Raw genomic sequence first — 13,464 nt, forward strand, 5'->3', positions numbered from 1 at the left:
CATATTGGCACATATTTGTATGCCACGCAGCAGAATGAAGACATCTTTTCCATATCCGGGAATCGTAATTTTAAATGACATTTAAAGACAGACATATTTGTATTATGACAAAAAATAATTCTTTTGATTTCTCTCAAAATGATCCTTTCCTCGAAAGTGTCTAACTGAACTTTGAATTTTTATGTTTCTGGTTTTTGCCTCTGCAACTTAGCCACCTCTTTTGTAAGTTAAAGACTCTTTAACACAGCTCTATGACTATTTTCTCCTGTGTTTTACCCTTTTTAGTAAATTCATTCCATTTTTCTTTCATCAAACAAACTAGGAATTATTAAAACAAAGGACACAGTTCCCCACATCCACACTACCCCCTCCTCCTCCCACCAACGTGTTCTATTTCTGTTTCTTAAAATGCCCATCAAGTCCTCTCGAGTCTGGCACTATCCAGCCATGGCTCCTGGAATACTGTCTTCTAGCAGCCACCTTTCTCCTTGAGGGCTTTCTACTGTGCTCATGGTCCCTGCCCTTCACTGATCAGTTTTCACCAGTTTATTACCAGTTTTTCAACTATGGAAACTGGCATACCAAATGGACAAGGATGTAGGATATTAAGATGGAATGGACCAACAGGCCTAGCAGAGCTGTCACCTGACTTTCAGCAAGACCAGCCCCCAAATCACTAGGTATGCCTAAAAGAATACTATGAACCTTTAGATATCCACCACTCCATTGTCAGCTTCCTGGCTCCAAATAGCTATAATACTATTCGAAACTTTGGGATATAGTCCCTTAGGGTGAAATTCTTCCCTATACAAAGCTTAAGTGGTGAATAAGTGCTTTGTGTTAGCCCCCCGTACAGGGGTGAATTTCACTCTTAGAGAGGCTGTGTTAATTCAGCAAAAACCCTTACGCGCATGCTGAATTTGAGTTTAAGACTACCCCTACTCAGCAAAACACTTTAACGTGTGTTTAATTTCAAGTCAACGAAACTTAAGCATGTGCTTACAGCCTTTGCTGAATAGGGATACACAAACATGTGCATAAGTGCTTTGTTGAATTGGTAGCATACGTTATATTACCCATGGTAAAATAATGTTAAGATGTACAACTATTCTTTGCAATGAGTATGTCTCTAGCTCATACAGTATCTTGACCAGGCAGAAAAAAGCCATGTCATTCCAATAGCATTCAAATACCATAAGGACATGTTCCCTTTGGAAACTGATGAACCGCCAGGTTCACTAACAGGTTCAGATTCCATCTGATTTTGGCTGTTCACTAGAGTTCAAAGTACTAAATGACTAAAACTGATAGACATACAGGTAAGATATACAATGTAACCAGTAACAATTAGGGTTTCTTTACTTGTTCTTCTAACAAAATATTTCTAATTTGAAAAAAATTAGGGCATACTGTATTTTCAGTGCCTATTCTCCATGAAAGGAACTGATTTACATGTGGTCTAGAATTTGGATTCATACCTTCAAATAGTCCAGATCACAGTTTGATCCTTCTTCTACATCAAAGGATGTAAAGCTGTAGTTAAGTGTATTGCCAGTTGTAGTTTGGATGGTCCAGCTGCAGTGTTCATTTAGAGGGTAATTGTTTGGATAATTTAAACTTTCCAAGATGCCCTGGCTACGGTTGGCAATCACTATTCCTTGGCAAACTGGAAAAAAAACAGCAATAAATTATACTTAGTATACTGCTTTCCATCCCAGGATCTCAAATGATCTACAAATGCTACTGAATAAAGCCTAATAATACTGCCATGAGGTAGGTATTATTATGCCTATTTTACAGAGAAGGAAATTGAGAAAGAGAGAGGTAAGTGATTTTCCCAAGGACACACAGGCACCAGGAACAAAATCCAGATATCCCAACTACAAGTCATTCATTACAAGCATATCCTTCCTCCCAAGTAATACTAGAATCATGAGCTGATTTCCCCCATTATCCTACATACTCTTTTCGCCTATTTTTCTTTTTTTCAAATGCAAAATTATTCTCTAAAACATCTATTTATATTATTTTAAAAAACTCAAAATAAAAATGCAATGTACCATCTAGCTAAATAAGTCACTTTGAACCAATTTACAGTGGCTGGGGCTGTATTTAGACACAATACTGCAAACTCACATACCATTTCAGTGAACTAGAAAAAAAAAAAAGATCACACATGGCTAGAAAGACGAATAAAACATAGTTGGCTTGTGCTGGACATCCTAACTGATTTAACATGCTGGAAGTCAGCGTGAAGTTCTTAATAATACTTTCCCTGGTTAGTCATCAAGCAGAGATCTAGAAGAGAATTCGGGGATTTTGACTGGGATAAAGAGTTTTTCCCTCCGGGGAGTGAGGGGGGGATGAAAAGAAAGTAGAGATATGGGAATAGAACAGCCATGCTGTTGGATCAGTGATTCTCATTTTCCTGAATCTGGATTCCACTGGACTCAGAGACTATCAATATGAGTAAATGCTGTGATGCAGAGCATACTGTACTTGGTTACCCCATATAAATGTTTATATGGGAGCAGAATAAGATGAAGGGGGTGGCAGGGAGTTAACAGGGGAGTCTCTAGTCTGATCACTCTGACACTAAATAGCTCCCCAAGAGGGCTGACTGGGGAATGAAATGTGATTAGCTACTCAGGATAGCAGGCTGGGTGAGCTAAAGGATTAATTAACCCATCAGCTGAGGACTGATAAAAAGGCACAGGAAGGATGTGCAAGGGGAACAGGGCTGGCTGAGTCCAGTCTCACAGAGCTCTCAGTTCAAGGAGACATCCGCTCTTCTTGGGCCCTAGGAAAAGGGCTGAAGATACAAGGGACATTGTACATAGTATTGCCGTTTAAAACTGTAAAGGCATCGGTGGAGAGATCTGAAATAAATAGCCCGGTGTGGATATCCATCTAGTGCAGTCTGAGCAGGTTTCTGTGGTGCAAGATGGCAGGAGTGGACCACGCCGTGCTACAGGGGGGAAATAGAAAAGTAGGACGTTCTTCTGTCTGGAACAGGAAATATACAGAGAGTTTGAAGAACACGTTAAGCAAAGCAATTCTATTCCATAGAGGTTTTTATACTGTGTTCATCATGGTAGTATCTGAGGGCCTTCTAGTAGTGCTTTAAGAACATGATACTCATCTGTGTAGTTTGTTCTCTCATCCTCTCCCCAGAGGGAGTTGCATGTGCAGTGTGGTGTCTTGTTTGGTTGGGGTGTGTGGGTTTTTTTAATACAAATATACTTGTTGCCATGCATTTATGGGAGAAAAGGCCAGGCCAAAGAAATGTACCTTGCCCTTAGAGCAAAAAGTGGTGAGATTTGTGACAGTCCTTAGCTCCTGGGGAAGTTCATTCCACAGTCTCAGACTGCCCCCAGAGGAAGTTTTGTCTCCCGCACAGCCAAGCTTTTACTTGGATTGTTGAGAGTTCCATTGTGCCAGAGAAGCATAGCTGTCAGCCACCATCTTTATTCTGGATCTTTAGTTGATTTTTCAGATACCCTTGGCCCAGGCCATGGGGTGCTTTGAAAATAAGTACTGAGACCTAGAACTTGATTCAAAATTCTACGGGAAGCCAGTGTAGAGAGCGGAGGATATCCATTGGGAAAGACTACATGAAAACTCCAAAATGGATTTTGAAGAATATGAGTTGGACTAACCAGCTGCCTTCTGGTCCCATTTTTGTATCAGAAATACATCTGGCATGTAAGTGCATCTGCATATTAGTCTTACACCAACAAGCACATTTTCCTTTAGAATGTGTCATGTTTCATCGAACACTATTGTTCAAACTAGAAGACGTGAATGTATTTGGTAATTAACTACCTTATTTCAAACTGATACCTGCTGTACATTTTCAGAGTTTGAGCAAGCCACCAAAAGTTTTGTTTATTGAATTTATTGTGCATCATTAGTAATAAAATATTAATGTAAATGGCAAAACACACATGCCTTTAGCTGATATCTCAGATACCCTACATTTGTAAACACACTGTTGGTCCTTGTGATGAGGGGATCACCCCATAGAAAGGGTTAATGTGGCTCAGAAGGGGTTAAGTAATCTGATAGGCTGCACCTGAAAGAAAGTTGGCTTGATAGGCAAGCACTGATTGAGGGTGGAGCCCAGCTGGACAGGAGCAGGCAGGGCTGGTATAAAGCCATGAAGTGAGGGCAGAAGGAGGCTGTAGTGTGGAAGCCTGTAGTCACTCTCTGGGCTTAGAGAGGGAAAGGAGGAAACCCAGGGAGACAGTAGAAGCCCTGGGCTCCAGGCCCTGAAAGAAGGGTTTACCCAGAAGGGTGGTGGAGTGGAAGCCTGATAGAAGTGGAGTAGAAAAAGATTCAGGGAAATGGCAGCAAGATTTGAGACGGTGCAGACCTTGGCCACTGATTCAAGGGTCCCTGAGTCGGAACCCGGAGTAGAGGGCGGGCCCAGACTCCCCTTCCAGTCACTGGGAAAGTGGCATAGCCTTGAATTGGAAGATTGCCAGGGACAATACCCGGTCAACCGGTCCACTAAGTCTTTGATATCCTGGAAGGAGAAAATTATAGTCACTTGGCTATAGGGCCAAGCCACGAAGAGGGAGAACCCTGAGTCATGAAGAGGAAGCACTGTTACTACTGGAGTATGAGAAGGGCCACAGAATAAATGAGAGACTGAAGGGGGCATCAGACCAGGCAGAATGCTTCCACAGATGCAGTCACAAGCGGACTCCCCAGCAGTGACTAGAGAATCCCATGACTGTCCTCTTTAAAAGGACATAGCTACAAGGTTTTTTCTAATCAAGAGTCTTACTTTGTGACATGTAAAGAATATGCTGCAAGACTGTGGGATTCCTTTAAGGGATGAGTGAGCCAGTCAAAGTTAAAAAAAAATGCACCACACAAGTACAAACTGAACTTGAATATCCTTGGCTTTTCAAACGTTCTGATTAGAAACAGTGGGGTATAATCATTTACTGTAATTCAAACCCAGAGGAATTCCCAGTTACAGCCCTCTCTTTAAACCTACAACTCCTCTCAAGATGACATGTCATCTTCAGGATATTCAAAGATTAACTGTAATGCTGTTTATACTTAGTGACGTATCAAAAGTTTACCTAATCCATATGGCACATAATGTATTGTGCAAGAAGAAAATTAAATATTGGGACAATATTCAAGATTATGGAGAAAATCCAGAATTCTGCATGATTTACAATTTAAAAGATAAGTACCAGCTATGAAAGTATTATATAGAGTATGGCACAAAAAGAAAAATATTTTAAATCCAAAAACCTACATACCGTTCATATTCTCTTTCAGACTACTAAGCTCCCCTGCCCCCTCCCCAAGATTTAGCGATGGCTTTGTTTAAAAATACATTGGTTCAGTCTTTAGTACCAATAAAAATAAGTATAAAAGGAACTGATTTGTTTTTGTTGTGCGTATATTGTAACAAGCCGAGCACATTGATTCGTAGAAATGACACCTCCAAATGTTGGTATTCTGCTCTCTGCAGAACTTCAACACTTTCAGGTACTTCCAGGAGAAGAATTCTTTTGCAAAGAAATTCAAAAATGTGTCTTTTGCAACAAATGCTTTGAAAAATGAAGCTCTCAGAAATGTTCCAGATGGGCTTTACTAAAATCTATGGACCAGATTCCCCATTACATTTGAAGGGGGCCAAAAGGATCTGGTTGTGGCTCCTTGATCTTCATCCACCTAGCCCCAGCAGAAATTACAGCAGCAAAGGGGCTAATTTATCTTCCACCATTGGCAAAATGTCTGAACCCTACACCAATGGAAGATCAGGAGTAGCTGCGCACTATTCCACTGTGCCCCTCCCATGCACGCACCAGCCCTGGAATGGCCCTGACACACACCCTCACACACATTCGGTCCTTAATGAAAGAGTAGAAGGGGCAGCAGACGTACGTGGCAGCAGAGCCAACTCTACCTGCTTTCCATCAGGAGACATTTCTCTTATGTTGGGATTTGCAACTAGCTATCTCTGTCCATTTTAAATCATCTGCCCTAGCAGACCAGAGAATCTAGCCAAATAATACAATACATGCACAATCTTTCCTGGAAGAGAATTCTGCTCACAAATGAGACCAGAGGATACAATAAAAAGTTTGTAGAACCAATACTGGCATTCTAGCGACTTGCCACTCTCACTCTTCTTGTTCATACTTACTCTGCTTGTACTCAGCAAGGAAACCTCTACCTTCAAAATGACCATCTGTCCTTAGTTTCACATATAAAGTGTCCCTGGTGGAGCGGATTGACTCGGGTATCTGATTCCCACAAAATTTACCCAGCATCTTAGCATTGCTACTGTTGCCATCATATACCTTTGAATAAAGAGAGATATAAAAATCTTGAGGGATGATGATAGTAGTGAAAACTATTAAACTTAACACATTTAACTGATCTCTCATATGTAAAGTAAAGGAGAACGAAGCGATCACATTTTATGGGGAAAGCTATATATGGAAAAACAGTATAAAGAGACAAACTTTCTAAAGTGACATTTCAATTTGCTCTTAAATCTCTCTCTCTCTCTCTCTCTCTCTCTCTCACACACACACACACACACACACACACACACACACACACACACACACACACACACACACACACATCCTGTACCCTCCTCTGTCCCAAGATAAATCCTCTCCATAACTTTAAGGGTGGCATTCAGGATGGAATTTCCCTACTTTAGAACTGTTCACTTGGTGTGAATCTCTCTCTCTCTCTCTCTCTCTCTCTCTCTCTGTACATGGGCACTAACACTGTGCTTCCTCCCCTAGTGGGGGTGCTGAGAGCCACTGAACCAACCGTAAACCCTGTATATAATGGAAACCACTTCAAGTCAGGGGGCGCTGCAGCACGCCCCGCACCCCTAGTTCCAGCACCTATACCCCATCTGAAGGGTGATCAGATGTCCCAAATTTATAGGGACAGTCCTGATTTTTGGGTCTTTTTCTTATATAGGCTCCTATTACCCCCCACACCCTGTCCCGATTTTTCACACTTGCTGTCTAGTCACCCTAATCTGAGGAAGAGAGAGAGACTGTACATACAGCAAGGTAATCAGAGCTGCATTTTGGATGAAACTCCAAGTGGAACTGTTTAAACTGGATTTCAAATAGGCTGCCTCGGCTTGACTTCAACAACCAATAGCATTCTGAATTGTGGTAATAAGGCATGGGATAGTTGGGAGACATGAACATGCCAGATGAAGTTGTGAGGGTCCCACCACAGCCTGAAAAGAACAAAGAGAACCATAATTAACTGCATTCAACCTCACCAGTCTCTCTCTTATTAAGAGATTTTATGCTTAGTGCTCTACTCTGCTACTGTAACTCTCCTTTACCCAGTGAAATGCTTCACAGCAGGGGGCTACCTCACAGGATTATACACTTTAGAGCCCCTTGGGAAAATTCTAACCTCAGGCAAGAGACATGTCCTGCTGGAATTACACTTCAGGAAAAGTACAAATCATCTGCTAATGAATGTATTACATCCATTAGCATGAGACTTTCCATGGTTACTGATGCCATGGCAATGAATTTATAGCTCTTTTTAAAGGGACTTTAGGTTTATCCTCATATTTTCCCTTCTTCCTTGCCATAATTATGACAGAAAATAGCAAATATACAATAATAACTGCACCTCGATAACACTTTTCCCTGGGGAACTTAAAGCATTTTATGAATATTAGCTCATTAATCCTAACAGCATTCCTTTGAGATAGCTATTACTATACAAACAGTAACCTGAAGACATGAAAGGATAAATGATTCACCAAATGTCTCATAGTAAGTCAAGGACAGAGACAGCAACAGAACCCAGGAGTCTTATCTCCTACTCTGCTGTTCTAATACTAAATCCTGCTCCACTGCCTTCCCACGCTGTATCTCAGCCCCACTTCTGTTAGCACCATTAATTTCCTAACAAGCACAGAAACAAAGGATACAGTGGAAGTTAAAATATAAACTAGAATATGGTGTGTCATAAATCACTTGGAGAAAAACCCTTATTTACCCAAGAACAGGAAATATAGATCCCTGTTCTAAACTGCTTGAACTTGTGTTGCCACTAATCAGTTAAGTTTGGGGGAAAGTATTTAAAAGGGATTCAGGATGCAGTTAGGTGCAGGGGAGGTGGAAAACTGCACAGAGAAAAAGGATAAAAGATCTAGCAAGAAGATTGGTCAAATAGTTCCACCCTTGGCATTCTCATTTTACCTGTTGTGGTACCATCCCAGTAAGCTGAAAATCCAGTTCTTGTGCCATATACATCACTTACAAATTTTATCCATAGCCTGTTACTATGGGAGATGATAACAGGAGGCAGAGTTGAACCACAGTACTTTCCAAGGACTGGTGATGTTTCATAGCCTCCATCTCTAGAATGAAACAGAAGAAAAGTCTTGGGCCAAACAGGTAAAGAGTGAGAAGAGTAAATGAAATGTCTCCTGGGATTTCTTCAACTTTGTCTTTAGCAGGAATACATTACTAACTACTGAAGGGTGCAAGACGTCTTAATCAACTACTCACAAACCATTTGCAAGCACTTTGGCCCAGCTTGTGAAGGTATTTAGGCATTGTTGCACTCAGCATTGCAAGGCCTAAATAGTTTAGTAACCTCTCTCTCATTTCAAAAGCCAAAATTTTATTGAGAGCTCATGAGATTTAGGTTCCTAAGTCCCTTTTGGAAATGAGATTTAGGGCCCAAAATCTTAAGTTAAATTAAGCGGTGCAACACTGAGAGCAGCAATGCCTAAATACCTTCAAAAGTAGGGCATAAATCTCAACAATTTCATTCCAGTACAGATTCAAAACGTCTCAACATCCTGACAGAGCCAAAGAAGCATCTCTGGGAATCTTCCAAGCTGCATGGGGAAGCAATGAGGGCAAAGCATCAGTGTCATCATGTCTGTCCTCTATAAAGCAACAAAAGCCTACATTAGCCTACCTATATCTCAGAACAGATGGGTTGAATCTTAGTTTTAGATGATTTGCTCTGGCCTCCACAGATGATTCCACAGCTGACGTTTCTGACCCTGCGCTTAGCTGATGCTGGCACCCCCTAATTTTGCAATCAGGGTGCACATGCAATGCTTTGTTGTGCCTCCTGAATATGTTGGTCTTCAGGATAGTTATATTTCTGTGCGTGCACACACACACACAGGATTTAAAAAACAACCCGACGTGTCATTTTAATATGTCGCCGCCAAAGTAGAGCCATATTTTAAAGAGAGAAATCCTGTTTCTACTTGTTTTTGTTAAAACATTCGGTTTAGCCTTGTTATGATAGAAGGTCTGTTCTCCCCTCTTACCCCAATGAGGAAGACTTAAACAACTATCTGATGTCTCAGGTTGATGTGGTTTCAGAACTGTGAAAATGCCTCCTCTGACCCACATCCCCATCTGCTCAATTTTAATATTTCCTCCTAACTACCAATTTACTGTAGTATTAAAGATTACATCAGTCCAGAAACTGGGCCAGATCCTCAGATGGAATAAAATTACACAGGTCCACTGAAGTCAAATACTTGCGATAACACATTCTGTATAACTCCATTCAAGTCAATGCAGCTATGAGATTTACACCAGCTAAGGATCTGGACCACTCAAAAACTTCATTATCAATGTTTGCAATGTCTTCCTGATGCCATCAGTGTACTGTCACTGAGGGAGAACAGTACCATTGATGTGCAGTGGATTACAATGCTCAACAGAATCAAGGGTAACAATGCACTCAGCTCTACTCTTCGGAGCAGTAACTATTTATAGTGCTTAAATATGTAAGTGCACACAATGCTTTACAAAACATGCAACTGTGCAACATAGGAACGGTCATACGGGGTCAGACCAATGGTCTAACTAGTCCAGTATCCTGTCTCTGACAGAGGCCAGTGCCAGATGCTTCTGGCAGTTGGAGGTTTAGGGTCACCAGAGCATGGGGTTGTGTCTCTGACCATCTTGGCTAATAGCCATTGATGGACCTATTTCTCCATGAATTTATCTAATTCTTTATTGAATCCATTTATACTTTTGGCCTTCACAACATTCCATGGCACTGACTTCCACATTTTGACTGTGTGTTGTGTGAAGAAATACTTCCTTTTGTTTGTTTTAAACCTGCTGCCTATTAATTTCATTGGGTGACCCCTTGTTCTTGTGTAATGTAAAGGGGTAAATAATGCTTCCCTATTCACTTTCTCCACACCATTCATGGTTTTATAGACCTCTATCATCTGTCCTGAGTCAACTCTTTTCTAAACTGAATAGTCCCAATCTTTTAAATCTCTCCTCATATGGAAGCTGTACCATATCTGTAATCATTTTCATTGCCTTTCTCTACACCTTTAACAATTCTAATGTAACTTTTTTGAGATGGGGTGACCAGAACTGCACGCAGTATTCAAGGTGCGGGTGTACCATGGATTTATATAGTGTCATTATGACATTTTCTATTTTATTATCTATTCCTTTCCTAATGCTTTTTGGACAGCCACTGCATATTGAGCAGATGTTTTCAGAGAACTATCCATGATGACACCAAGATCTCTTTCTTGAGTGGTAACAGCTGAATTAGAACCCATCATTAACATGCATACATGCATACATGGGCTTGGCATGCATCCCTTTGCATTTATCAACATTGAATTTCATCTGCTGTTTTGTCACCCAGTTTAGTGAGATCCCTTTGTAACTCTTCACAGTCAGCTTTGAAATTAACCAGCTTGAGTAATTTTGTATGTCTTCATTTTTGCCACCTTATTGTTCACCCCCCCATCTTCCAGATCATTTATGAATATGTTGAACAGCACAGGTCTCAGTACAGATCCTTGTTGGACCCTGGTATTTACCTTTCTCCATTGTGAAAACGGACACTTTGTTTCCTATCTTTTAACCAATTACTGATTCATGAGAGGACCTCCCCTCTTATCCCATGACAGCTTTCTTTGCTTAAAAGCCTTTGGTGTGGGACCTTGTCAAAGGCTTTCTGAAAGCCGAAGTACATTATATCAACTGGATTACCCTAGTCTACATGGTTGTTGATTCCCTCAAAGAATTCTAATAGATTGGTCAGGCATGATTTCCCTTTACAAAAGCCATGTTGACTCTTCCTCAACATATCGCGTTCATCTGTGTCTGATAATTCTGTTGTTTACTATAGTTTCAACCAATTTGTCTGGTACTGAAGTTAGGCTTACCAGGTTGTAATTGCCAGAATTGCCTCTGGAGCCTTTTTAAAAAAAATAGGTGTTACATTAGCTACTTTCCAGTCATTTGGTACAGAGTCTGATTCAAATATAGGTTACATACCACAGTTAGTAGTTCTGCAATTTCCTGAGTTCCTGGTGACTTATTACTCTTTAATTTATCAATTTGTTCCAAAACCTCCTCTATTGACACCTCAATCTGGAACAGTTCCTCAGATCTGTCACCTAAAAGGAATGGCTTGGGTGTAGGGATCTCCCCCACATCCTCTGTAGTGAAGACTGATGCAAAGACATCATTTAGCTTCTCTGCAATAGCCTCGTTTTCCTTGTGTGCCCCTTTAGCACCTCAGTCATCCAATAGCCCCACAGATTGTTTGGTAGGCTTGCTGCTTCTGATCTACTTAAAAAATTGCTGTTAATTTTTGTGTCCTTAGCTAGTTCTTCTTCTAATTCTTTCTTGGCCTGCCTTATTATACTTTTACACTTGACTTGCCAGAGTTTATGCTGCTTTCTATTTTCCTCATTAGGATTTCACTTCCAATTTTTAAAAGATGCCTTTTTGACTCTCTCCACCTCTTCTATTCTGCCATTTAGCATAGCTGGCATTTTTTGGGTCATCTTACTGGGTTTTTTTATTTGGGGGTATATGTTAGTTTGTGCCTCTATTACAGTGTTTTAAAAATAGTCTCCATGCAGTTTGCAGGTACACCTCTACCTCGATATAACGCTGTCCTCGGGAGCCAAAAAATCTTACCACGTTATAGGTGAAACCGCGTTATATTGAACTTGCTTTGATCCACCAGATTGCGCAGCCCCGCCCCCCGGAGCACTGCTTTACCGCGTTATATCCGAATTTGTGTTATATCGGGTCGCGTCATATCGAGGTAGCGGTGTATTTAACCTTTGTGACTGTCCCTTTTAATTTCTGTTTAGCTTCCTCATTTTTGTATAGTCCCTCTTTTTGAAGTTAAATGCTACTGTGGTGGGGTTCTTTAGCATTTTCCCCCCTACACAGATGTTAAATTTAATTACAGCATGGTTGCTATTACCAAGCAGTTCAGCTATATCCAGTTCCTGGACCAGATCCTGTGCTCCACTTAGGACAAAATCAAGAATGGCCTCAATCCTTGTGGGTTCCAGGACTAGCTGCTCCATGAAGCAGTCATTTGTGGTGTGAAGAAATTTTACCTCTGCATCCTGTCCTGAGGTGACATATACCCAATACGAGGATAGTTGAAATGAAGCCACTCTAACCTCCCTGTGCATTTCACAGTCACTATCACCGTCCTGGTCAGGTAGTCAGTAGTAGATTCCTACAGCCATATCTTATTGTTCAAGCATGGAATTTCTATCCATAGAGATTCTATTATTCAGTTTGATTCATTTAAGATTTTTTACTTTATCTGATGCTATGCTTTCTTTCACTTATAGTGCCTCTCCCCAACCAGTACAAAAAGAGATGGTCCTTCTGCTGAGGAATTGACAAGCCCCACAAGAATCCATTCACTTACCCTGACAGCTAGAATTTATCCAGGGCCATCACAGGTGAGAAACATAAGAATGGAATAGGAAGGAGGGAGCAACAAGGTTTTATTTCTAGTTCACTATCAAACCCTTTCTTGCCAGTTCCAGGTACATTTCAGGCTACAGTTTCTTGTTCAGCCTAAATGGATTCTACTTCCTCCCCTTGGTTGCGATCAGTAATGAGGTTAATAGAACTAAATGGGCTTGCCTGATTTCCACATAATCCATTGAACAAAGCTTATTCCCTTCCAAGGTGAAGTTGGTGAAGTGCAGCACAATCTGTTTGTTGGTTTCCACTCTGATCCTGTATATGCACTCTGTCTTGACAGGGTAGTTTCTGGGGTAGTTTGGAGATGTCAGCACACCAGTGGCATCAGTGTATTGATGGGAGCACACTTTTAAAAGAAAGAAGCAGAGCACACAGTGACTTGAAGATACATCAACCACAAAGCTCCATTCCAAAGATGTCTGTTGGTTATGAAACAGTTTAAAGCACATATTTAATTAAAAATAAATATCTATTTCTGACAGACAGGAGACCAAACATCCTGATCTACTCTATATTGTAACTTATCTTGGAAAAATATTATTGATGGTGCTCCCAATTTAAAATAACCCATCAAACCAAAAACAGAATCCAGGATGTGTAAGGGATTTATTGTACTTGATTTGACACGTTGATTGTTTAAGTAAAACTTTCTTTAATCAATGTGCATACAAAA

At 40.7% G+C, this 13,464-nt stretch overlaps 1 protein-coding gene across 1 annotated transcript in view; it reads right to left on the bottom strand.

The window, feature by feature from the left end:
• CUBN (cubilin) overlaps positions 1 to 13,464 on the bottom strand; it is a 208,766-nt gene that overhangs the window by 143,373 nt on the left and 51,929 nt on the right. Inside the window, exons 23-27 of the mRNA XM_065398849.1 lie at positions 12,951 to 13,137; positions 8,232 to 8,392; positions 7,065 to 7,246; positions 6,176 to 6,332; positions 1,479 to 1,666 (exon numbers count right to left, since the gene is read on the bottom strand). Of these exons, the coding sequence (XP_065254921.1) occupies positions 1,479 to 1,666; positions 6,176 to 6,332; positions 7,065 to 7,246; positions 8,232 to 8,392; positions 12,951 to 13,137 (875 nt within the window). The remainder of the gene's footprint in view (positions 1 to 1,478; positions 1,667 to 6,175; positions 6,333 to 7,064; positions 7,247 to 8,231; positions 8,393 to 12,950; positions 13,138 to 13,464) is intronic.

This window comes from Emys orbicularis, chromosome 2 (assembly GCF_028017835.1).
Source record: "Emys orbicularis isolate rEmyOrb1 chromosome 2, rEmyOrb1.hap1, whole genome shotgun sequence".
Taxonomy (NCBI): domain Eukaryota; kingdom Metazoa; phylum Chordata; order Testudines; family Emydidae; genus Emys; species Emys orbicularis.